The sequence below is a fragment of the Crocodylus porosus genome, unplaced genomic scaffold, assembly GCF_001723895.1.
Source record: "Crocodylus porosus isolate Cpor-Errol unplaced genomic scaffold, CroPor_comp1, whole genome shotgun sequence".
Classification (NCBI taxonomy): Eukaryota; Metazoa; Chordata; order Crocodylia; family Crocodylidae; genus Crocodylus; species Crocodylus porosus.
Window position 1 is genome coordinate 40,677,764 of NW_017728909.1, and position 26,742 is coordinate 40,704,505.

General features: G+C 41.0%; 1 protein-coding gene across 4 annotated transcripts in view; it reads left to right on the forward strand.

Moving 5' to 3' along the window:
* The window catches only part of KIF2A (kinesin family member 2A), a 70,712-nt gene that overhangs the window by 7,365 nt on the left and 36,605 nt on the right, over window positions 1-26,742 (forward strand). For all 4 annotated transcript variants that reach the window (XM_019532122.1, XM_019532124.1, XM_019532123.1 and 1 more), the window contains exons 6-14: window positions 1,987-2,082; window positions 2,797-2,851; window positions 6,803-6,965; window positions 13,455-13,545; window positions 13,654-13,717; window positions 14,212-14,303; window positions 14,528-14,670; window positions 15,406-15,610; window positions 18,482-18,592. In XM_019532122.1, coding sequence (XP_019387667.1) covers window positions 1,987-2,082; window positions 2,797-2,851; window positions 6,803-6,965; window positions 13,455-13,545; window positions 13,654-13,717; window positions 14,212-14,303; window positions 14,528-14,670; window positions 15,406-15,610; window positions 18,482-18,592 — 1,020 coding nt within the window. The remainder of the gene's footprint in view (window positions 1-1,986; window positions 2,083-2,796; window positions 2,852-6,802; window positions 6,966-13,454; window positions 13,546-13,653; window positions 13,718-14,211; window positions 14,304-14,527; window positions 14,671-15,405; window positions 15,611-18,481; window positions 18,593-26,742) is intronic.

Sequence of the window (26,742 nt, forward strand, 5' to 3'; positions counted from 1 at the left end):
TTTATTAAAAAAATCTTTTGTCATGATTTGTGATTGCATAATAACTCACAAATAGTCTTACTCTTGTATAGTGTGTGGGGCCATGGGGTGTCATTAGGGGCGTGTATGGGGGGGGATTGTGAGGGGATGTGGCTGTATGTGTACGGAGGGCAATAAGGTATGTTGGGGGGTATATATTTGGGGTGATTGTTGGGGCAGGGTGCAAGTGTGTGGCATTTTGTGGGTGGGAGGTGGGGACCCCTGATGAACCCCCCCAGTGCACTCTTTTTCCCCCCCAGGGCCATAGCCCTTCTGCTGGCAGCAGCAGCAGCAGGTGGCAGGCACTTGTGGCCCATGCAGGTGCTGCTGCTGGCCAGTGTGCAGCTCTAGTCAGCGCTGCATGTGGTGGCAAGGAGAATAGCTAGGCCAGCCCACCTCTTGCATAGTGCTCCGCTCTGTACATACACAGCTCCCAGCACTCGTGCGCTACTGGGGGAAGCCCTGCACAATGGAACTGGCTGCCTTCCCCATCCCCTGCCATGTAGGTCTCAGGACTCCTCCTCTGGGAAAGGGTGGTGGGGCTCTGCTCCATTTCTGGTAGAGTCCCAGGACTTGCACAGCAGGGGGCAGTGCTGGCTCCATTGTGTGGGGCTTCCCCCAGTGATGTGCAAGTGCTGGGAGCTGCACATGTTCCACAGGGCCCCATGCAATAGAGGCAGGCCAGCTGGGCTGTGCTCCTTGCCACCACGTGCAGTGCTGGTCAGAGCTGTGAGCTGCCAGGCAGCAGTGCCTACCACCCGCTGCTGCTGCTGCTGTTGGTGGTGGCTGTGAGCCATGTGGGGGATCCTCACACCCACGCTCTGCCCACCTGAGCTCTGCAGTCTTGCTACCCCCAGAGTGTGGGCTCCATGCTACCCCCAGCCCCATGTTCTGTGTTCCCACCCAGCCGCAGCTTCACCTCTGCCCCAGTGCTTCCTTACCTGGTGCCCAGAGTGAGCAGGACACTGGGGAAGCCAAGCAGGTCCCATGGCGGCTGCAGCAGTGGCAGCAACAGTCCCACCTGAAAGCTGTGTGCTGGCTAAGCCGGGAAGGGTGGGAGTGAGGCGTACGGGCTAGAAAGGGTACAATTAGTTGGTTGGCTCTGATAAGCTGGATGAAATTGCCTGGCAGGCCATATTTTGCTTGCCCTTATTCTAGTGACTCGATGCAACAGCTCACTTGCCACTTGGGCACAAGCTACAGTGGTTTAGTCTGAGAGGGTTAACACTGCCTTTTGGGCTTGCAGGGTCACATAGAACTGTCAGCCATCTTAAGCAGTCAAGCTTCCCCACTTAAGCTGGAGAAGTATGTGTTGTATGCTATAAAATATGGTATTTGTTTTAAAAAGTAATTGTAATTGCATAACAGTCTAATAAAAAATCTTCAGCTCTTGAAACTAAAGAGTTAAATATTAAAAATATTTTTTAGGACAATACTTTTCTGGAGTGAACTGTGCATCTCTTTAATTGGTGGGAGAAAACCATGCCAGTAATACATTTTGTATAGATCTACCTAGAAGTTTTCCATTTTAAGTAGGAATTAACCATTTTTAGATTACATCATGTGCTATTTGCTATTTAATGTGGACATTTTTAGGAAAATGCAGTAGTAATTTTGTCTCGTCTCATGTTGAGACCTTAATCAAGGACATTTCCCACTGCTTACCAATTTAAAGATCAATTTTAAAAATAAACAGAACAATTGTTTTGCTTTTTCCTATGGAAATACCACTTGCTTGTTTGAGTAAATAAATCATATGGTATAGTAAAAACAAAACATTAAACTACATTGAAAATTCTATGAACACTGTGTGGTTTAACTAATGCAAAATATGGCTAAAATATTTTGTAAAAAACATGGAGACTTCAGTAAACACATCCTTCCAGCCTTCTTTCTGTAGCTTTTCTGGAAACTATTTACAGCGTTAAGGAAAACTGAATCTTCTAATGCTTTTCATCATTTTTATAGGATGTTGATGCCTCGAATCCAAATTATGAAATTATGTGTATGATAAGAGATTTTAGGGGAAGTTTGGATTATAGACCACTGACAACTGCAGATCCTGTAAGTTTTATTTTAGGAATTGTTTAATAAAATTACAAATATATTTACAGCTTTTTTTTTTCTTCTTGTATTTGGTGCTATCTATGCTCTTTTAAATTCTTTGTTGTATTTATTAGTTGTGGGTGCTTACCACATGCCTAGTAATCTTTTATATTATGTAGTTATTGTTTGTTTTATTGTTCAGTCTTTTGTAGAAGGCAACTTGCACTGAAAGGAATAATTACATTTTATAGGATTACAATGTTAGAACTCTACAGGCATGTGTTATAATTGGTCTGTTATCACTTGTACGCTTGGTTTTCTTTAAAGGATCCAAAGTGAGATAGGCACCTAACTTACACACTGAGCTGGAACTTCTATCAGTAAGATTGTGCCAGCCTTGGAAGGTAACGAGGAGTTTCAGTTCCCATGGATAATTTTATATCATTTGAGCATCTGCCCAAATAAAAGCTGAGGTTAATCAGTGCCCTCTGGGATGTGGTTGACAGTCTACAAGATCAGAGCATAAGCATTTGTTACAGTGAACATAGGGTTGAGCCACAGGGTTTTTTGGATCTTGTGTATGCAAAACCCCTACAGTCAGAATTTGTTTATTGGAAGAAAAAATTTTACAAGGCAGTAATTAATCAAAGTAACAGCTGTACTGATCAACTTTTTAAAGATAAAAAAAATCCCACAATTGAAATGAGTACTAACCAGTTGTTTCTTTTTTAGATTGATGAACACAGAATATGTGTTTGTGTACGAAAACGGCCACTCAATAAAAAAGGTATGGCAATTCACGTGTTTGGTTTTTGTTTGTTTGTTTGGGTTTTTTTGGCAGGAATTTATCTTCATAAACAGTAGTTCTTAGAGGTGATAGGATTTGGTATCTCTAATTGTTCTTGTAGTACCATAAAAATTGTAGCCATATTCTGTTAGACTAGGGTGGGCAATTTATTAGGGCCCAGGACCACATAAGGAATTTTGATCAGCTGTTGTGGGCCGGGTCAGCGCTTCCCCTGTCACCCTCAACAACTCACCTGAACTCCCTATGGGGCTGTGGGCAGGTGGGAGCAGTATTGAGGAGTAGAGAGGAAGGGGCAGGAGAGGCTGGGATCACATGCCTCTGCTCTCTGGGGTATGGGGAGTGTGTGGGGAGGGGGTTGCCTGGTGCTTGGTCGGTCCTGGGAGCCTGATGTGGTGGGGGGGAGGAGGAGTGCATGCAGCAGAGCTACGCTGGCGAGTGTGGTTCATGTGGGGAGTTTTGAGTTGAGCTGGGCAGTGCACTTTTATTATCTTGAATATCACTTCATTGCTTTAACCATAAGATCATGCTTGTCCTCTAATTCATCTCAGATTTTCTTGACGTGATCTGCAATCTGTTAAGTTATTGTTAAAGTTCTTACTCAGTGTATGTATTCCAATAATGGTGAACATGGAACATTTATAATCTGAAGTTTAAATGGCTAGGATGCATGAGTAACAGATATGAGTATATGTGCATAGGATGTCTGTTTATTTTTTTTTTTTAATGTGCGATGGGTATAGTAATATCCTGAGTTATAAATGTTGTCATGACCCAAGTTGAAGAAAAATTTTTTTTATGTTTTATTTTTTTGTTAATTTGGTTTTTAGAATTGAAGTGATATTGTATGGGATATCAAATGAGGAGAGTTGTGCATGAGGTGTGATAGGCTAGGGGTGTCGAAATAGCTCCCCAGTGGAAGGGGAGAGCCATATTCTAATAAATCTCTATTAGGTGGAGGAATATGTTCATATGATAGCCAGCTCTCTGTTCCCAACTATTGAACCCTAATTGAAATAAGTTAATTTATATTTGGAAAAGCATTTGCCCTCTGTTAAACCTTTTATGTTATATCTGGGTTGGCTGAAGATCTCAAAGAACATAATTTTCTGAACTCAAAATACCACAGATTGCAATGTATCATTCTAATATTGTCAGAGAATTATACATTCTGGAAAAGTTTTGAGAATGAAGAAAAGGATTTCAGAGAAGAAAAAATAAATGTGTCTAGATAGTGAAAACTCTTTTCTGTTTCTTCTTTATTACTTTTTCCCTCTTATTTCCTGTGGTTTTTAAGGGTTTTTTGCTCTCTGCTCTCTGTTTTCAGATCAATAAAATCATCTAAAATGTGGCTAATTTTAAAGCTGCCTTCCACAGCCTGTTCGCTGGGGGCATTCACATATATTTGGTAGCAGTTCAGTTTTCCATTTAAGCATTCTATACATTTTTAATAGAGTATGATCTAGAAATCCAGTGGATTTGTGGAGAATGTATTTGGAGAGAGGGTTACAGGTAATAACTTAATATGCTGGAACTTAATCGGAGGAAAAAAGTAATAGCACATGGTAGCAAGCCATCATGAGACATGACTTAGGGTTCAGAACAGAATCACTTGGTTCAAGTTGCAATTACTTTCTGGTTCAGTGGTCGTCGCTATAAGTTAAGAAAAGTAATTTGGTTGTGAATGAGAATGGCTGCTAAGTTTTTGCATTTGTACAATTCATACAATAAATGATATTATGGAAATAGCAAAATGTGTGCTTTTCATAACATCTACAAACATGCCTGCTTTATTTTGGAGGTTTAAAAGGAATGAGACTTCAACTACCCTAATCTTTAGTCAGAGAATAAATAGACCTGAAGGTATTAGTATATGCTGCCTTGAAGGGGAAGAAGAGAAATCTGTTGTGAATTAACAAAGGAATAATTTTTGCATTCAAGAATGTAAAGGTTACTTACTCCACACGTGCACATTTTTCCACATGCATGCCTTATGAGCTGTATTGGTCATCTACTTTAAACCACTGTAAAACTTTGCATGTGTAAGACTTAAATTGTATTCTTAGAAACTTTGTGGATGTCCCAATAACTCAGCATTGTCTGATAACAGAGCCCTAAAATGTTTATAGATTTGTGGGTAATTTGAAAGTTTGAGTGATGTTTATATACTTACAACTATTATAAAAGAACTTAAGAGACCCTTGGATAATTGTTTTAGAAGCAAACAATTTTTGGGTAACTTGAGCCTTGCCTCTGTTGTAAAGTTCTGTGGGCATGTTTTTGCCAGGTAGGGATATGAAAAGATCCTGCGCGATAATTAGTATAGCTTTGCTGGGAAAATTCCTTCTGTAGATACCAGCAGAAGAAAGCTTTTACTGTTTAGGATTGCTAGTGTAACTAGCAGAACGGTCCTCCTGCTGGCTCTCCTTTGGAGAGTATGGTTGCTGCAGTGCCTCCAACATAATTAAAAGCAGGAGTAATCCTACAATTTCCAGCCTAAAAAACTGTTATCTGGCCCATGAACTTTCCCAAGGGTCTGAAAATTTAGTGGCAGGGCAGTGGTGGAACTTAACATGGCCACTGCTTCCCCACTGCCAAATTACCAAACCCTGAAGGCTGGATGGCATAGCCTGCACTACAGTACTGCACATGCTGAATTGGGCCCACGGATTGGATCTGGCCTATGGACTGACCCTGTACTACTTATCCAGTCTGTAGGGCTAAAAGGTTGGGCACCGGTGGTGTAGACTGTTTACAGTGTAGACTTACTTTACATAAGTAAGCTTATGGTTTGGTTTCACAATTACTGCACAACATATTTTGGAATAATGTAGTTGGAAACCAGGTAATTGCACAGTAACTTGGATTTGTGTTGCTGCTTCATGCCTGTGCCACTAGAACCTAATTGCCAAAGATCAAGTCATAATTACTGAATGTAAAGTTTGTCATCTTATTGTATTAAAAAAAAATCTGATTCTTAAATTGTGTACCTTCTATATTTTTATGTAGAAAAGCAAGTAAGTGACAATTAATGCACTTGACTATACATACAAAATATCTTTATTTTTGTTCATTTTTTTAGATCTTTGGGTTCTACATGCATGTTTTGCTGATTCCTATCTCGTACAATTAACAAGAAACTGCAAAGATGTGTAGTAAATATTACCTGTGAAATCCATAAAGAAATCAAATCCAGGCATTAATGGTTAATTTGAAGAGATAACCAACATCCTTTGAGTTCTGTACCCTTTTCTTTACATAAAATAATTTTAGAAAGGGAGTTCATTTTAAAGGAATAACATTTTAAGATCTTTTGTGTTTTCCTGACTTAGAATTTGGCTCCTAAACTGATTCTAAACAAGACTATATAGTGCATAGGGCATGAATATTAGATTTCTGTTTTTTGAAAAATATTCATGTAATACTGATGTAGTATTAAAAATTTAAGTACTGATGGTTTTAATTTTTATTAGGTAGTTTTAAGTTGTTTATAACTTTGAGTGACAAGACAAATATTGTTATATTGTAGTTGTCTAACTGAAAAGATTATGTGTCAAACAGACTTCTATCTAAAAGAAGAAGATAAAACACAGAGTCATAATCTTTGAGTATATGATAAAATATAATCTATATTGACGCCATCATTTTACAAAAACTATTATAGGATATAAGCAGGCAACTTTGAATTATGAAACCTTCATTCTTTTAAGTGGTACTAGAAAGGGGAACAAACTGTTGTCTTGAGTAATTTGTACAATCTCTAGGATTTCAGGTGGAATTATGCATGAACAAATCATAATATAGGCCTCAGGAGCCTAGATTCATGTTACTCGGAAAAGTTTTGTTACCTTGGGCAGTTTAAGAATGTAAATGACCAAATGGTGTAAGAGTTAATATGCACTGATAATTGTATCTCTTTCATTTACTTAACAGAAACGGTAATGAAAGACCTTGATGTAATAACAATTCCTAGTAAAGATGTTGTGATGGTACACGAACCAAAACAAAAGGTGGATTTAACAAGGTACCTAGAAAACCAAACATTTCGCTTTGACTATGCCTTTGATGACACAGCTCCTAATGAAATGGTTTACAGGTATGTGTATAAATATTCCTTGTGGAGATTTTTATTGTTTTCTTCTGTGACTAACTGTAGGCTTACATTGGCTATAGACTTCACTCCTTCTGTCTTGAAATTTCAGTGTTGACACTTACATTGATTTGTCAATAAAGCTTTGGTTTAACTCAGTTTTATTCTGAATTCTTTATTTGTACATGTATCTCAGCTTTCTAGATGCCAGCATGTACAGAATATTGCTACATTTCTCATCAGCCCTGTCTTAGAATTATAGAAAATTAAGGTTGGAAAGGACCTGATGAGGCCATGTAGTCCAACCCCCTGCTCAGAGCAGGACCATCCCCAACTGTAGCATCCCAGCCAAGGTTTTGTCTAGCTAGGTCTTAAAACGCTCCAAGGATGGAGATTCCACAACCTCTCTGTTCTAGTACTTTTACTACCTACAAGCAGTAGGCTTGTTGATTCAAAGAAATGGACACTTTTCCCAGAAATGTACCAATTGTAACAAAACTTTTGTTGCCGGGGTGGAACAGAAACAGATTGTAAATCCTCAGTTTTTTGTGGAGTGAAATCTTGTTCTTGGCCATCCCTAAAATGCAACATGAGACACAGTAAGGTCTGATAGGCAGTATAAAGAATCTGCAAGAAAGAGAAACTAGGCAGTTATCACAGGGCCTCTGCCAGGCTTCCCTTTGCTTTAGCAGTTTTCATGAAGAATGGCAAGAAATTGTAACAAATCTGAAGCAGCCAGGGGAGAAGTAATAGTTTTACTTTTAATGTATTTTACCTAATAAAAATGAAAAATAGCAAATTATACTCTGAGGTCAAATGGCTTTTCTGTCTCAACAACGTGTGTGAACTCTGATGCCTCTCTAGATCCGGTATTTTTTGGCTGACCATATACTAGATTTAGTTAATCTTGGAGGCTTAAAAGAATTAACCAAAGATGCATCTATTTCAGCATTCTTCGTGCAGAAGTTCCTAATGCCCCTTCTTCAGAGGAAAGTGAAATCTTCCTATGATGTGCCTAGCCAGTTGTGTATTATGTTCTTCCCAACTTTGATGCAGTAAGAATTGCTGTTTCCTGGGTCAGACCATAGGTCCATCTTCCTCAGTGTCTTGTGTCACACAGTGGCAGAGAGTGGATGATGAAAGGAACAGTGAACTGGGTATGACCAGGGTTTTTTTTCCCACTGTTCCTCTCTTGCTTGTAGCTGTAGCATTTAAGGTCTAGGAAGTTCTGATTCAGAGGCTGTATCTCTAACTCCCATACTCAGTAGCTGTTGATGACCCTTTCCTCCAAGAATTTGTCTAATCCCTTTTTGAATCTAGCTAAATGTCAGCTTCCACAATATCTGACAGTGAGTTCCACACTTTAATTACATGCTGTGTGAAAAAGAACCGTCCTTTTGTTAGTTTTAAACTTCCTACCTGCTAGTCTCATTTTATAACTCCTAGTTCTTGTATTGAGAGAGTAAATAAATACATCCCTATTTGCTTTCTCTTTGCCATTATTTTGTAAATCATTATCATGCTCCCCTCAAACTTCTCTTTTCTAAACTGAATAGGCCTAGCCTCTTCAGTCTCTCCTTGTATAGAAGCCCTTCCATATCACTGATCATCCTTGTTGCCCTTCTTTAGTTCTTCTATATCCTTTTTGAGGTGTGGGGCATGCAGTATTGGAAGTGTGGATGCACCATAGATTTATAAAGGGGCATGATGATACTTTTCTGTTTTGTTTACAAGAGTTTTACAAGAATTTTTCCTTGCCCTAGTTAAAGATGAATTTTATGCTCAAGTGAGAAGGTGGAGAGTTGCATCTTTTGTTTTTGTAAATTTAACAATGGGGAACAGTAGGCTATTTGGTACAGGAATTAATTCATAGAGACCTGTGGCCTGTTTTCTGTAGGAGGTCAGGGTTAGAGATGTGAAGGCCTGGGGAAAAAACTGAAAAATTTAGAAAACTGGTTTGTTTTTTTTTCCTTCCCTGTTCTTTTCCAAAGACTTTCCAATTTTTCCATTGGAAAAAAAGAAAAATGTTGGGAAAAACTTAAACCTCTTATGAAATATTTTATTTTAGAGTGGTGAATGAAATGCTTTTTAAAGAAAAGTTTTTTCAAACATTGTTTATTATATCTTCCCTTTACTCCCTCAAAATTATTTCTAATAACTATATAGTATGAAGATGTTTTATGTAAGACAGTCTACTCTATTAGAGCATTACAATTCCTTTACATGGTAGACATGACACAGCTCTCAAATCCAAGATGCATTTCTTTCCTCAAAGGGCACTGCCATCTGCACAGGAAGAGGAAGGAAGGATTCAGGGCCACCTTTGCTTGTATATTTCTGCACTGCCTGCAGCCTTCCTTCCTCTGATGACCTTTGATCTAGAGTTGGGTGGAAATAGAGTAATATGTTTTCCTTCTGAGTCCTGACTAGGCCCCTCAACCTGGTCACCTCTCCCCTTAAAGGATTGGGAGTGGACACTGGAGTTCCCTAGTACAGGGAAACAAACAGCTTACTGCTAAAGTCCTGTTGTGGGTAGCCAAGCCTCAGAGGAAAAAGAAACCTAAAGATTTTGGTGATGGAATGGAACCTGCCTCCTCCTGGACCCTGAGATCCAGAGAAGTACCTAACAAACTGCATCTAGCAACACAATGGAGCAGAAAGTAGACTTCTTATTTATTGAAAGGTAAGAGTTTCAATTTATTTTGAGTTGATTACGTTAAACTATATTTTCAGTTAGTATATTTTCTTAATTTGTCATTCATAATGGAGCAAATCACCCTCTAGTAGTGAGATGAGGTCTGAGGGAAGGGGTTGTTGACAGTGATCTTACTGGAGAGGGGCTTCCCTCCATCAATTATTACATTTTTCACATGCTCTAGCTTTGTGTTTATATATGTAACTAGCAGCTAAATTACGTATTTCTTTTTTCCCCTCAGCAACATGGTGCAACCACCTTCTAACATATGGAAGCATTTCCACACTACAACTACAGGTCATTCTGAACCCCCCTCCCCCCCCGTGTTTTGCAAATACTATCAGATTAAATATGCATTTCCAAATGCTACCAGGATGACCAGACATATCCTTGCATACATGAAGTATCCTGCAGACAAAAATATCCTTCATCAGCGAGCGAGATAGATCACGATGACAGTGGAAGTAGCACTTGGAAACATTCTCGATCCGGTAGTCCTCCTGGTTCTTCTGTAACATCAGCATTACAAAATGTTGTCCAGTCAACACCATCAGGTAAACAGATATCTCAACTAGCTGTATCCAAAAGACTCCCAATAACTTCATTTCTAGACGAGATGACATCTGAAGAGCAAGAAAAAAATGACCAAGTTCTTGCAAGAGCAATGTATTCTTCTGGGACGCCAGTATCAATCATTGAAAATGCACCTTGCCAGGCAGCATTTAAATTAGAAAGACCATCGTACCACTTATCCAGCAGACCATTCTTTGAGCAAGCCTCGTCTGGAGTCAATAATGCAATCTATGCATGAAAAAATCAGTGAAGCACTGTCTTGTAGTACTTACTGATGGGTGGATAAATGTATGGGGAGAAGGAATCAAACTTTGTAATAACAACACCTCAACTAATTTTTTATAAAAGCATTAAAACAGAAGAGGACAGACATACTGCAGAGTATATCAGTAATAAAATATGTGAAGTCCTATAGAAGATTGGGAGTGGTAAAGAATTTGCTTTGCTGACTGGCAATGCAGGTAATATGAAAGTAGCATAGGAATTCATAATGGACAAATATCCACATATTACTGCAATAGGGTGTACTTCCCATGGCCTAAATTTTTTGCTTAATGATTTTATGAAATTGGACCCACTGCAAAAGATCTATAACAGAGCAAAAGAAATTATAAAATATGTAAAATCTACTCACATTGTAGCCGCAATCTTTAAGAAGAAGCAGGAAGAAAAGAATGGGAAGAATAAAATGGTGACACTCAAATTTTGTAGTAAAATTAGATGGGGTGGAGTGGTGATCTCATTTGAAAGTTTACTAATAAAACAAAGAAGCTCTTCAAGAAACACTGATAACTGAAGATCTTAAAAGTAGTCTGAAGCGTAAAGAACACTATACTTGAGGATGTCTTCTGGGTCCAGCTGCAGCAATCTCACTGCATTTGAGTCAGACAGTGTCCTTTTGTCAGACATTCCGTATCTAATGGCCTAGATATAATCGACTGTATTTGACAGTGTAAGTATATATCCACTTACAAGTATGAAAGAAGGAAAAATGAATAACTTCATTCACAGGCAGGAGGAATCTTGTTGCCAGCCAGTTCATGCTGCTGCAAATCTTTGGGATCCAAGATTCAAAGGTAGAAATGTTAGTGATAATAGCATTGCTACTGCATTTGACTGGATTACAAAGCAAGCAACACACTTAGGACTTAATGTTGGCAAGGTACTTTTAGATGTTGCAAAATACAGAACGTGGTCAGGTGGTCCAGGAGTGCAATTTGGGACTCTGCCAAGCATATTCTTCCTGCAACATGGTGGCAAGGCCTTTGTACAACACAGCCTCTGACTCCACTTGCTTCTTGCCTGCTTCAGATTCCTCCATCTTCTGCAGTATGTGAAATAAACTGATCTGTTTGGAAATATGCACACCAAATCAAGAAATAAACTAACGTGAAATAGTAGAGAAGCTTGTTTCAATCCATGCAAACCTTCAGGTTTCTGAAGTTCATGAAGATAAAAATGAAAGTTCAGATTCAGAAAATATTGATCTTGGAGAAACTGTTTGACTTTGATTAGATAAAGAAACTTGCAATGCTGATATTTTCAGCAAAATATTTGATTGTTTAAATGACACATGAATTTCATGTGCTGAATTTTATCTTCAGCCTTGAAGGGATTTTTTTTTCTGAGCACTTTTTCTAAAAATATGAGTTTCTTCTGTTTCTGGAGAGTACTGACTTGGAGGAGACCTATGGAAGAGACTTTGTAAATCCAGATAATTTATAGATCCTTAGATTGTAAGGGGCTGGAAGGGACTTTCCAAGAACATTGGGTCCAGCCCCCCTGCACTAGGCAGGAAAGACAGCTGGGGTCAGATGACCTCAGCGACGTGACCTCCCAATCTTCTCTTGAAGATTTCCAGGATAGGTGATTGCACCATCTCTGGAGGGAGCTTATTCTACAGTCTGGACACCCTGACTGTAAAGAAGTTTTTCGCAGTAATAAGCCCGAAATGGTCTTCCAGGCCATTCCTGATTTTTACCTAAGGGTGCCCTGGTGAACAGTTGTTCACCAAGTCCTTGATGCATTCCCCTGATATAGTGGTAAGCTGCTACCAAGTCCTCTCTCAGCCTTCTCTTTTTTAGACTGAAGAGGCCCAAGTCCCTCAGCTTGCCTTGCAAGTCTCTGATAATAAAAACTTCCTTTTGTACTAATACAATGTTGATGGTTTCTATTTTCAACTTATTTTTTTCCTAGTTCTCATGAACTGGCAAAAACTAAGATATGCTTAAGTACCTTAACAACTTGTAGCTCCATTTGTAACAATAATTACAAATAATTATTTTAAATGTCTTTGTTTTTTATTCAAATAATAATAAAGCATTTATACTTTTAAATTTCATAAATATACCAAACATTACAATTGTATTTGCTAATTAAGTTATACATAATATATTTTATGTATGTACAATAGTAAAATAAACGTAGATAGATATGAAAATAAATACTGCGTGTATTTCAGTTTTCCCCAAAATTTCTATTCCCTGTCCCCCCGCCCCCATGGGGAAAAACATAGTTTTTTTTCCTCCCCCCATGACTTCAGAATTTCCATGACATTTCCAAAACATATAGGGCATCTCTAGAACATTTCTGTTTCCTTAACCTATTCCTAAAAAATCTTTGTACTTGTATTTGAGAGCAGATGACTATCTCTATCTTTTAATATTCACTTAATAGTAACTTTTCTTTTCCTGAAAGTCAATTCCACTGTAACTGTTTAATTTGCATCTACAACTATTAAATTTCTTCTGATGATGGGAGTAGTGCTGTGGTCTTGTGTCTGATTTGTTATAGAAGAGATTGCAAAACACAAAGATAGTCGTATGCTATGTCTGGTCTCAGAAATGCCTGCTAGTGAGTTGCAGAGGTCCTTAGTGGGTTGAGGAGCTTGCAGAGTCTTCTCCCTTCTAAAATTTCTGTCCAAATACTGGTTTGAAGACAAAACCTCAGTCTCTGTTGTTGCATCTTGAATTGAATAGTTTTCCAGAAATTATAGTATGCTTAAATAAAGCTGTTTTCTTTGATTTAGATAGTTTTTTCTGTTTGAAAAATTTTCTAAAAAGAACTTTGAGAACAGAGATTCAGAAAATGTTTAGAAGGAAAATCAACTTGTGATGAGCAAAAAATACTGTATTTACAATTCTGAATTTGTTGAACTTACTAACTTTTAATGTGGTTACAGATGATGAAAACTTGTTTTTTGGGTTTTGGGGGGGTTTTTTGTTAAGGTTTACAGCTCGACCGTTAGTGGAGACTATATTTGAAAGGGGCATGGCCACATGTTTTGCATATGGACAAACTGGCAGTGGAAAAACCCATGTAAGCATTTCTTTTAAACTTAATAACAGTATCACAGTATTATTCTTTTAATCAGATTAGTTTATACAAAATGTGGTTTTGCTTTTTATTTTTGTTTTCTTTACTTAGACTATGGGTGGTGACTTTTCAGGAAAGAACCAAGATTGTTCTAAAGGAATTTATGCACTTGCTGGTAAGTAAGTGGTCCTCTGCACTCTTCTCTAAAATGGTAGAAAATGCTAGATTTTTGTACTCCTAAGGTACATTGTAATTAATATAAGTACCCATATATATTACAATATGATAGAGAGATGTCAGCATCAAAGAAAGCTTTTAAACATGTAAACTTTGACTTTAGCATATAGTGATATATTTAAGAAATACAAATACGAGAATACAAATGTGTACTTAAGAATATAAATAACTGCAGAGTTGAGCTTTAGATTTATGGGCTATTTTGTATTTCAGAAAAGTTTTCTAGTTTTCATTGCAAACTAGAAACTATTAATGTGGCAGATGAGCTGACTTTTAAAAAAGATGGGCTTATAATGAAAGCCTGATTGACTCTGATTCTGGTCCTGCCAAGTATAGCTGTAATACACAAGACAGACAATTGTGTGTTCAATGGGTCTTCACTAGATGAAAACACATAACTGGATTTCTTTGTATTTGAAAATTTATTCACAGCTCGGGATGTCTTTTTAATGCTAAAGAAACCAAATTATAAGAAGTTAGAACTTCAAGTATATGCAACATTTTTTGAGATTTACAGTGGTAAGGTAAGTACAAGTATTTGATTTGAGAGAGAATATGCTCCGTAAAGATAAATGGTTGTAAACAGAACAGAGTTTTCTCTATATTAGAATTTCATTTCATATGGACTTAATATCTGTCTTCTAATCATGTCTGGCTGGATTTTCTGTCTGTTTTTCAAACAAAATTTAGAATATAAAAATATCTTCTAAAAATTCCTCGCTATAACTCTGTATATGTTTCTTCCCAGGTTTTTGACTTGTTAAACAGAAAGACCAAATTAAGAGTGTTGGAGGATGGTAAACAGCAAGTCCAGGTTGTGGGACTGCAGGAACGGGAGGTCAAATGTGTTGAAGATGTTTTAAAGCTGATTGAAATAGGCAACAGCTGCAGGTATATGCTGTTTTTAATTTGATTCTTCACAATAAGCTCTAAAAAACTAATTTTATTACAAGTGGGTGTCTGTTTATTCGAAGTCTTAGCTTTCGAGTAGGGTGCAGTTTTTTCCTTGAGGACATTGGCTGTTGTGGGAATTTTGCTTACCCTCTTGTTTTAGCTTGTATGCGTGTGCCATGAGGAACTGAGAACTGATTTTTTTGTGGGGCATGAGTTGTATGTATTTATGTAATCAGCTGACTGTCTTAACTTTCTGGACTACTGCCAGATTCTTTAGTTTTAAAGCCAGTATACATTTATAGTATGTGAGACAGCTTCCATACTACAAATATTTTAATTTGTTAAAGTCCACACTTTTTTTTTAAAAACAGTCTTTTGCATTAATGGTTGGTCTCTTAGTAAGTAAAAATATCGCTTCTAAGATGGCGTTTAAATGCAGTGTGATGTGTGGCTTATGAGGTTGTGTGGAAGATGACATTTGAATACTGTTCACTCTCCTGTATAAAAGGATGGGGAAATTTATGTATATTACACGTTTTATAGATCATTGTGGGCACTTCAGAACTCAAAATTAGCAATATGCTGGCACTAACAATGCATAAAGGAGGATACAGGTTACTGTCCTGAACCTATTATTCCCTGAGAATAATATACTTAATGTAAATGGTCCTTCATGTGTGCTAAATAATATTTAAATTCTTCTTACCCTCCTACATCCCTCTATTATTAAAGAACATCTGGTCAGACTTCTGCAAATGCACATTCATCTCGGAGCCATGCAGTATTTCAGATTATTCTCAGAAGGAAAGGCAAACTACATGGTAAATTTTCTCTGATTGATCTGGCTGGAAATGAAAGAGGAGCAGATACTTCAAGTGCAGATAGGCAAACACGACTGGAAGGTGCAGAAATTAACAAGAGCCTTTTAGCACTCAAGGTAAGTAAAATTGCTTTCAGTTGCATTTGAACAGGTAGAACTCTTCATATAAGAAAAACCTCTAATAAAATGAGTTTAATACAGGCAGAAATCAACAACTTTCTGGTCAAAATGATATGGCATATAACATTTTGGCAAATTCTTTTTCTAAATGCCTAAGAGAACACTTAGCAGTTAACCAGTTGAAGCTTGCTACAAACATCATGCACAATATGGTGGTGTAGTATAAATGATTTTGTGGCATTTAGGTGTCTAACTTTAGACATTCAGGTTTTGAAACGTTGGCCTGTTTTTTTGCCATGTATATAAATCAGTGTTTCTTCTGTCTGCAAGCAGGTTCAACAATTGCAAAAGAATAAAAGAAAAAATGCTAAACAAGAGCTAAAGGGCTAAATTAAAATGTGTTACTTGAATATGGCAGTACTTTAACTAGTGTATATATAGTAATCCTCTATTTCTGGTGCTTTCAAATAAACATGTGACTCATGTGTTTGCACTTTTTGCATGCAGAAATTGTGATCTGAAGCAAGTAAATCATTTAGTATGCCTTTTTGGGGAAATGGTGCTTTTGAATCTCTGTCACCAGGGATCTGCTTCTAGGTTTCCTTCTTTAAAGAACTGCTCTTCTGACCAAAGCTGGTGTTTTGTGTGCATAAAGCCATGTTACCCATTGTTTCGCTTCAAAACTGTGGTCATCTTTCCTATCCTTTCAACCCTGATATGCACACATATCATAATTACATGAGGTGTTTTCTCCTGACAAAAGCCCCAGGAGGTAATATCATTACAATAGTCTACAGCATGCTGAAAATACAGCAGCAGTACAAAATTGAAGGATGCGTCAAAATTGAGATTTATGGTGCATTGAGAATCAAAATAAATAACATCAGCAATATCATATTGCTTGTATCATTCATTATCAAATGTAATTAGTAAAATCTGTTTTTATTTATTTGATGTTTCAGCAATATCTAGGATCCAGGAAACCATATCCACACATTTTGAGTTTAATTTCATTTTGTCTCTAATTATAGTGAATAGTAATGTGCTACTGGTTGTGTCTCTTGAATTCCATTAATTATATAGAGAAAACAACAAAGGAAGAGCTTCAGAATTTCTAAATAACTGTACAGTGTTTTAAAACTCTGACGCTTCTCAGTCTCAGATCAAACTAGTCCTTCCTCTTTTATCAGTTTCCCTGAATATTTTAATTTGAGTCAAGAACTTTGACATTTTAATTGTAATCTATTTCCAATTAAGTTTATTTTGTGAAGAAAAGTCTGTAGTGCTCTTGTACAGATCTGCAAATCGCATGCGATTATCAGCCTTGGCTTTTAAATGTCTGAACAGTCTTTTTTTCTGGGAACCATAATTTATTTTCTAGTTGTTGCTTTTTTGCCCTTTTTGCTGGATAGTATGGCCAAAAGTAAGTCTGGAAATTTTCTGTACAAAAACTGGCAGTATCTTTGCCCCATCCTCTTCAAAACTGAATAAGTGAGATTTTACAGTCTGCTGAGCATTAGGTACACAAATAATAAATCGAAGAATCCTAATTAAAATTAAATTGCTATCAGAGAAACTGACTACATCAGGGGCAGGCAATTATTTCGGGCAGGGGGGCCACTTACTGAGTTTTGGCAAGCCATCAAGGGCCGCATGACAGGCAGCCAGGGGCAGATAAATATTAATTTTCTATAATTTTTAGGGGCCCCACAGGCTGGATAGAATGGCCTGGTGGGCTGCATGCGGCTTGTGGGCTGCATTTGCCCACCCCTGGACTACATGCACTTAGGTCCCTGGTGGACATTCTAATCCCTGATCCCAGCAATTGTGGCTCCTGCCATGCCCCACATGCGTGGTAAGAGGCTCAATTTTGGGATTGGGAATTGGATTCCAATCATGTCCTACTTGTCAGTGCACATGGAGCCCAGGATCATAACTTGCATTGGCAATTTGAAAGCTGGATACCCACAGGGCTAGAACAATGGCCAACAATCAGTTTGTCCAGGGACTGCACCAGGGTATGGAAATGACCGCAGTGCGGTCTCTGTTGGGGCTGGCAGTCAGCTGAAATAGATTCTAATTAATGGATCAAAGTTCTTGACCCAAACTGCAAGTGGACTTACATTGTATATATTGGTTCAAACTGTAGTGTATGTATTCAGCTGATAGTTGGCCTTGCCAGGGACCTCCTTGGGGCCAGTTCTAGACCCTAGTGTGGTCCCTGGCCCAAGCTGACAATCAACTGATTGTTCACCCAATGGAGACGGTACTGAGGCTGATTCCAGACCCCACTGTGGTCCCCTGCCCAAACTGACAATCGGCCAACCACACTGATTGTAGGCTCATACACACTTTCAGTTTATGGTGCCATACAACTCAGCCATATTATACATGTTGAACAAATTGGGTGCATGGGCTCCCTTGTCATTTATGCCATAATTAACAAATTCATTGTGGCATAAATGCAACCTGTAGAGGAGACCTTAAATGCATTGTAACGCTGATTTGTAGAAAAATCTGTTGTTCTTTCCCCTTAACAAGTCTGTTTTTTCCTGGAACAGTCTTACTAGAAATGCCTCAACCATTTTAAGAATTAGACAGAATGCACCATGCTGCACTCCTTAGGTTCTGTTCTGTCACCGTGCAAGTTCTTAAGATGATACTTTCTAGGTATGGCCAACTGCTATAATTGTGTTTCTTTGGGGCTTGAGACACTATCTGTTAAGTGTTGTGATTCCTAGTGGCTTATAGAAGAGCAACATACCCAATGCTCATAACACCTGTATATAACTTACATGTCTGTCAAAATACGGGTTTTTTTGTCTTGGTCGTGAGCTGAATAAATGTTGATTTTGCATATTCTTTCAGGAGTGCATCAGAGCCTTAGGCCGAAACAAACCTCATACTCCATTCAGAGCAAGCAAACTTACTCAGGTGCTAAGAGATTCATTCATAGGAGAAAATTCCCGTACCTGTATGGTAAGTTAGTTTACTTTTAGTGAATTATTTCTGTTGTTGTTATGAACGCGTCTATTCAGGATATTAGAGTTGGTGTATATATAGGGTATATTAAGCTTTGGATCCAGAATAACTCATGACAAGTGAAAGATTATCTTTCAACAGGGTAATTCAAATTGACTTCTTCCCATTCTGTTTGGTTTTGCTTATGTTTGTTGGGTTGGCAGAAGGGCTGTGTGTATTTTTCAGATGTTTCATTGAATGAGTAATACTTAGCAGAATTTGCGAAAGTCTGTTTTAAATTGGACAAATGCATAGAATCATTTAAAAAAACAAGGGGGGGGAGGAGGGAGGTGGAAGGGAGCTGAGCCAGGTCATCTAGTTAAACCTCTTACTTAAGGCAGGATCATCCCTGTTTAAATTATCCTAGACAACTGTTTGTCTAATCTTTATTTAAAAACTTTCAATAACAGAAATTCCACAAACTCTCTAGACATTCTGTTCCAGTATTTAACCATGTTCATAGTTAGAAAATATTTCCCAATATGTAACTGTAGCAGGATGCTTGGAGTTTCTGCTACTTTAAGAGTAGACAGGCTGTGGCTGAGGTGGGCTGAAGGTATGGCAGGAAGGCAATTAGGGACCATGCCTGAGAAGCAGCCTTCTGGTGTTACCAGCTGATTTGTGGAGTCATCTGACCCAGGAATAGGGCAGAACTTAGTCTGTGTATAAACCGAGGCCTGGAGTAGGTAGGAATATGGGGAGCTGCTGAGGGAACATTTACTGAGCACGATTGCAATAGCTCTGGAATGCCAGCAAGGAGAGTGCAGCCTGCAGCAGTTTGAAGGTTTGGGAAGGAACTAAAGAGGTGGAGGAGCTTCTTGGGGACCCAGTGAATGAGGGAGTGCAAGACTGAGTCCTGGGGAAAGGCTGAGTGTGGGGCACCAAGAGAGGCTTCGAGAGTGGGGTTAAGTTTGGGGACCTGATGTGGGGTCCGAGTAAGTCCAGAGGGGGCCATTGCTGGAGACTGGGGTCTCACTGGCCTGAAGTTGCGCAGGACCGAAAGGGAGCGAAAGGTTGGAAAAGGACCACTGCTGAGACTGGGGGAGTCTAACTTTCCCTAGTGGGGTCAGGGCCAGGCAGCCCAGAGACAGCCGGACTGAGCTGGGGCCCCAGGGCCTGTGGGCAAGAACAAGCCCATGGCCCAGGAGGGGCATGTAACATCAGAGGCCAAGGCTGTGACACCCAGGAGTAACCAGAAGAGGTGAAGTGCCTGGGAAGGACAGCTAGGCCTTGGAGGCAAAAGCCATGACATCTGGGGGTAGACAAGGGGGTGAAGTGCTTAGACAGGACACCTAGGCCTTGGGGTGTGAGGCCAGGGCCTAAGGGTTGTCCTGGGTAGGACCGAAAACTGCACTCTACTGGGGTTTGGGGTCATGCTGGTGGGACTGCTTGTGGTGGGGCAGCCCCCAAAACAGGGGCAGGCAAAATACAGCTTGTGGGGTGGATCCAGCCTGCCAGATTATTTTCACATGGCCTGCAGGTGCCCACCAATTAATTGTACCCCTTCCAGTCTGTGCGCTTCACTCCCACCCTTGTGTGTGGAAGGACCCCAGCCAGCATACACAGCTTCCAGGTGGGGCTACTGCAGCAGCTGCTGGGGAACCTGCTTGGCTTCCCCGGCCTCCAGTAGCTCCTCCTTGTGTCTCTACTGCAGCACTCGCTCTGGGCAGCAGGTAGAGAAGCTGCAGCTGGGTAGGAGTATGGGGCCGACAGGAGTGCAGAGCTCGGGTGGGCAGGGTGTTGGGGTGTAGGGGATGGGGACCCCCCTACATACTGCCATGGTGCACAACCCTGCTGCTGGCAGCAGCAGCAGCAGGCAGTGGCTCTGACCAGTTCTGAAAGCTGCGTGTGGCGGCAAGGAGCAGAGCCAGTCTATCTCGTCTCTATCGTTTGAGGCTGAGCACAGATCTTGGGACTGTGCTGAGAAGTGCAGAAGGCAGCCAGCTCCATCATGTGGGGCTCCCCTCCCCATTGGTGCGTGATTCTCGGGACCTACATGCAAGTCTTGTACGATAGAGACAAGCTGGCCTGGCATCGCTTCTTGCTGCCATGTGCAGCTTCCTGAACTGGCCGGAGCTGCGTGCTGCTGGGCAGCTGTACCTGAGTGAGCCACAAACACCCCAAGGGCTTACCACCTGCTGCTGCTGCCACCGCTGACTGGGACTGTGTGCCATGTTGGGAGGATGCTACACCCCTCACCCTCCCTCACTCCGCAAACCCCATACATCCATACCTTGCCCACATCCCCCACAACCACTGTCCCTGTCCCTCTCTCTCTCTCTCTCTCTCTTTCTCGATTTATATCTGTATATGTATACATACACACACCCACACCCCCCAACAGATCTACACCTCCACTCACAGCCATCCACATACACATCCCACCATGCACACCCACCCATTCCCCAACCGCACCCTCCCCCCCATGCAGCTATATTTCTCCACTAACCCCATGCCCACACCCTGCCACAACCTCCCCTACCACCCCATACACTCCCCCCCACACAGTATATAAGAGTAAGATTTTATTTTTGAGCTATTATGCTGTCACCTTTATATACACTATGCAAACCCACACAAATCAGGACACAATATTTTTTTAAAATAAAGTTAAAATACGTTAGTAGATGTTTGACTTTTAGCATATGCTTTTTCTTTTCAGTTCCAAGATGGCAAACCCCCTCCCCTGCAAGGAGTACTTTTGGGGGTAAACGGAGGGACTTTCAGTGGCAAAGGTAAGGGGTTAGGAGGTGGAACTTCAGGTCCCAAGAAGGGCACCTGTCAAGGGGTGGGGCATTACAGCCCATGACAACTCACCAAAACTCATTAAGTAACTCTCTTGCCAAAAGCCCACCCCTTCCCTAGAAAGTGCCACTGGTGTCAAACCCCAGGGAATGGTGAGTATAGGGCAGCTTAAAACCCTAGCTTCCACTGCCTTGAGGGGTATACCTTTGTGGGGAAAGGCTAGGGGAGCACACTCCAATTTTAAAAACACAGGAAGAAGGTTTTAGTGGGACTAGAAGGGTCCAGAAGCCCAGAGAAGGACTACTAAGAAGTGGGACTAGAAAGGTCCAGAGAGGCCAGGAAAAGGAGACCAGATGAGTCCAGAAGTCCAGCAAGAGGCCAGGAAAGAGTGAGATCAAAGGGTCTAGGGACTGAGTGAGAGACTGAGGGACCTGGGAGCCCAGGGAAGGACTGAGTGAGAAACCAAGGGGTCTGAGGGCTCAGAGTGGGGCTCTGTGTGTAATGAGAAAACATAGATGAGGATGACACCTGCAAGGCTTGGGGCATTGTGTAGGGGTGGAACAGTAATACATTTTGCTGATAGGCAACAGTGCCAATAAGGCAACCACAAACATCCAGTGGTCTTTTAAGATGACACCAGGGCAGCTTCCTGTATTTTAATGGCAATTAACATCAGGACATGGCGGGTGAGAAGGGCAAACTGTCCGCAAAGCAGGGTAAAAGTAAAATTTTTTGTCTCCTAGGGCTTTACAGCCACACATGGAGATGGTGCTCTGTTACAGTAACCTTAAATCTCCCTTGTTGCAATTAAAGCCCTATATTTATCCTTTACTCTGTGGCAGGTATGGGCAATTATTTCAGATGGAGGGCTACTTAATGAGTTTTGGTGAGCTGTTTAGGGCTACAAGAGTAGCCCCTCCCCTTGACAGGTGCCATGGCTGCCATCTTGGGATCAGAAGTCCCTCCTCTTCTCCCCAGAAGAACTCATTTTTGGAAGGGTGTTTGCCATCTTGGAACTGAAAAAAACCCAAATTGTATACTAAAAAAATATAACCATCTATAATATGATGTTTTAATTTTATTTAAAAAAATATTTTGTCCTGAATTGTGTGTATTTGTGTAGTGTACATAGAGGTGATTGCATAATAGCTCAAAATGAAGTCTTACTTCTGCATTGTGTGTGTGTGTGTGTGTAGTGGGAGGTGGTTATGGGGTTTCTGGGAGGCTGTGGGTGTATGTGAGCGTGTTTGTGTGGGGGATGGTGTGGGTATGTGTGTGGGTGGGTGGGCTCATATTCCTGAGCCCTGTGTCACTGTGGGGAACGCCACATGATGAAGCTGGTGGTGCAGGTCATGGGGCTCAGCTGGGGCAGCAGGGAGAGGGGTAGAGTGAACCTGGTTCCATAGTGCGGAGCTCCACGCAATTCTTTGCTGTTCCCCATGACCTGTGTGTAATAGTGAGAGGGGCCAGGCTTCTGGCTGCATCATGCAGGGCTCCCCCAGAGGTATGCGGCTCAGGCAGGCAACCCGGGAACTGCATGTGAGACCTGCGTAATGGAGCCAGGTGGACACTGGCCCAGGCTTCTTGCTCCTGCTACTCTGCCCTGGGTCCCCATCAGCGCAGGCCCCACAATTCTGCCTGCTGCCACCACCATTCCTCCCACCCCTGCTGTCTCCCTTCCCCTGCTGCATACCTACCTTTCTGCCTATTCACCACTGCACCAGTTTCCCTGTCTGTCACTGCTGCTATTCCCCTGCCAACCACCACTTTCTTACCTGGGGCCGATGTCAGGGTCGTCCTGCAGGAGAGGGTGGGAGGGCAGCATGCACTGGCCCTGTGGGAGTGAGTGGGGCTCGGCCCCATGTAAGTAAAGCAGGAGCAGCCCGGGGTGGGGCCAGATGCAGCAAATTGATAGGCACCCACCCACGGCTGGATGAAATTGTCTGGTGGACTGGACCCAGCCCACAGGCCATATGTTGTCCACCCTTGCTTTATGGCCACAAAGAACAATTGATCACATAAGTGTATGATCTTAGGCTAATAAAAATAAATTTAGAACTGGTGTAAAAGGCCATCAGGTGGCCTGTTTGGAGGTTGAGTGACTGGAGAAACAGCATAGAGAAGTTCAGAGTAAGGGATAAATCTGTATTGCATCAGTATCTGATATTGCTACTTGGGAGGAGGCAGCTGAATGGTGTTCTTTGTGGTTGGTGCATTAGGACTGTTAATGGTTTGCAAGTTAAAGTCTTCAGTCATTTGTGATGTCTAGCTGTAAGAAGCAATAATTGGCTTTACAGTTTTGTAGCCAGCACACTTTGCCATACACTATTGTCTCTGCTTCAGTAACATTAGGAAAAACTTATTTAAAGAAAGAAAATAATAGATAATATATGCAAGAATCTAAGCTGTTGAATAAGGTCATGCAGTTTTAACCAAAATGGTCCCTTTCAAAAATAGATAAAACGGTCCCTTTTCTAAATAGATATCAGCATTGCTGTCTTCATTTCTGAGGCTGCATTTTGCTTAATTTTACTTTTTTGTAATATCTATGAGAAGATTTTATTTTACTTTACGTACACTGAAAATACTGGAATCCTAACAATCTGTGATTGGTTATTTTGTTGTTTGCTTTCCTTTTGAAATATTCTGATCTTTTACATTCAGTATTGGCTTATATAATGATCCTTCAAAAGGCGGTGGAAATGTGACTACTTGGGTGGGGTTTTTTTGTTTGTGTTTGTTCACTTACATAACTACAGTTGTCTCATAGTTGGAAACAAGGGAACTTGCATTGTAAGCCAGTATTCTCAGCTTTCATATTTATTCTGAATTTCCTCATACAGCTACTCAGTCTGAAGACAAGTTGTTGAATTTTTCTGTCTGTATGCATGTATATATGTAAGTTTGATTGAATATTTTTTGCTGCAGGTTTTTAGAGTACAAAAATGTATTTGTAGCAGTTGTCTTGCAAATATTCAAACAATTTTTATTAGGTTCAGAATCCAAACCCTTGAAATGATTGATTTAAGCTTATATGCACAGTCTTAATTCTTCATGTATCTAGACTGCACCCTGAATAAATTGGGTATAGGGGGAAGAGGTGAGTTTTATGATGCCATGATATCTTTAGTTACATACATGAGCAAGGCTTAATGTAAAGTTTCTTGAGCAGCTCTAAGTCTGACATTTCAGTTTCATAATTTGAGAGTGCTTTTACTTCGCAACCTAAATAACTTTTAGAATCAACTATTTCTTTCAACATAGGTCTCTTTTACATATGACACTCTTTTTTTGGAGGGAAAAGGTAAAAACATACTTCACATTATGTAATGTTGATTAATTTTAACACCTTCCCATTCCAGGAAAAAAAAAATCATTCTGAAGCCTGTATCAGCTGCTTGTGCTGCTACACGGCTAACTACATCATTTGGCAGCAGGAAGCTGTTTGTTATCCCAGGCTAGGGATAGATGTTGCATTTGTCTCTGGACAAGTTGTCCCCATGTTTGTGCCAGAAGACATGTATCTAAGCATGGGTGTGTACACACATGACTATTCTAATCGGGGCTTACTGAGCAGCTGAATGCACTGCCAGTTTTCTACCATTAATTCAGTGATGCAAACCTGGGATAACTGTTCAGGTGCACTGTATTTCATGGTGTATAAGTTGGGTTTTGAACTCAATTTTGTGCATTTTAAAAATCAAACTTGACTTGTACACCATGCCAGCCCTGTTCAGGAGGGATGGGGCCATGCCGGCTGAGTGCCGAGCCCGTCCCCGTCCCCATCCCCATCCTTTGTGAGTGTTGCTAAGCCCGGTGCTGGTCTCCGGGGACAGGGCTGGCTTCAGTTGATGCAGTCCCATCCCCTGCAGGCAGTGCTGATGGTGCTGCTTGTAGGGGATGGGGCCATGCCAGCTGAGTGCTAAGCCTGGCCCTGTCTGGTGTGAGTGGCACTGCCGAACACTGAGTTCAGTGCTGCTTTGCAGGGGATATGGCTGGGCTTGGCGCTCAGCTTGTGTGGTCTCATCCACTGCGAGCGGTACCGGCAGCGCTGTTTGGCTAGGCGTGGCAGTCCTACTTGGCTGGCACAGCCCCATCCCCTCCAAATGCTGAGCCTGGCCCTGACTTATACACCATGCCTGTGAAAATCCTTACCTTTCAGATCGGAAAGCCAGGGGTTGACCTATACACCATGTCGACCTGTACACTGTGAAATGCAGTATTTTGTGATGTCCTGGGATAAACTGTTAGTACTTCTTAACTTGTGAACTCTTTTAGCATTTATTTTGGGAGGACAGACATGGATGCCTGAATGATTGCACTTTGTCCTGGGACAAAATGGGGCAAATGCAACATCTCTTTGTAACTCCACACAGGGTAGGATGGGGTGGTCTTCTAACTCAGCATTTCGCAACCCGTGGGTTGCAGCCCAAAAGTGGGTCACAAGAATATTTCAAAGGGTTGTGAGCTGCAGTGGGGCAAAGAGGCTGTGAGAAGGTGCCTGCCCTTTCCAGTGAGGGAAGAGGGTGAGGGAGAGTTGCATGGCCAGGCTAGCAGCACTGGGGCTGGTGTCTGTGTTTGCTGGGGCAGAGTGGCTGGGAGATGCTGCTTGGGGGGGCAGGAGGGGCCATGACCAAGTTGCCTGGCATGGTGCACCAGTCCCAGTTCAGGGCAGACCTGCAGGGCTGGGGAAGCAAGGGGCTGTGGTTTGAATGTGAGGGATACCAGCATGGCCCGGGGAGGAGGAGAGGGGACTGAGGGTTGGACACCAGCAGGGCCAGGGGGTATGGGTTGCGACAGGCCATGGATCTTTGCAAATGGGTCCTCGTAGAAAAAGGTTGAGAACCACTGTTCTAGGTGCAAGTGTGAAATCCAGAGGCTGGTTGGAAGGTGAACTCTTTTTTCCCCAGTGTTCTCTACAAATGGGGACTCTACCCTACATAGAGCTACCCTTTTAGCTTTAGACCTTTAATAAGAGCATCTGATTTTAGTTTGGAAACAGTGATTATTATTATCACTTTGATTATTTAAGTGATATAGACTGTATAGGCACATAAACACTAAAACATAATTGAGTACAATACATAGGAAAGCACTGAACTATATAAAGGTATTCTAGGTTTTACTATTTCCCCTTGCTTCCCACCCCCTACTGCCTCCCAGGACCTAGAGTGCAGACAGGCTCCCCCCCGGTGCACGCGCACACAGAGTATACAAGAGTAAGACTTTTTTATTTCATTTTGAGTGATTATTCAATTGCCTCTATATACACTACTCAAACATAGGACAAATTATTTTTTAAATAAAATTAAAATATGTTTTAGTAGATGTTTGATTTTTAGTATACAATTTTTTTTAATCTA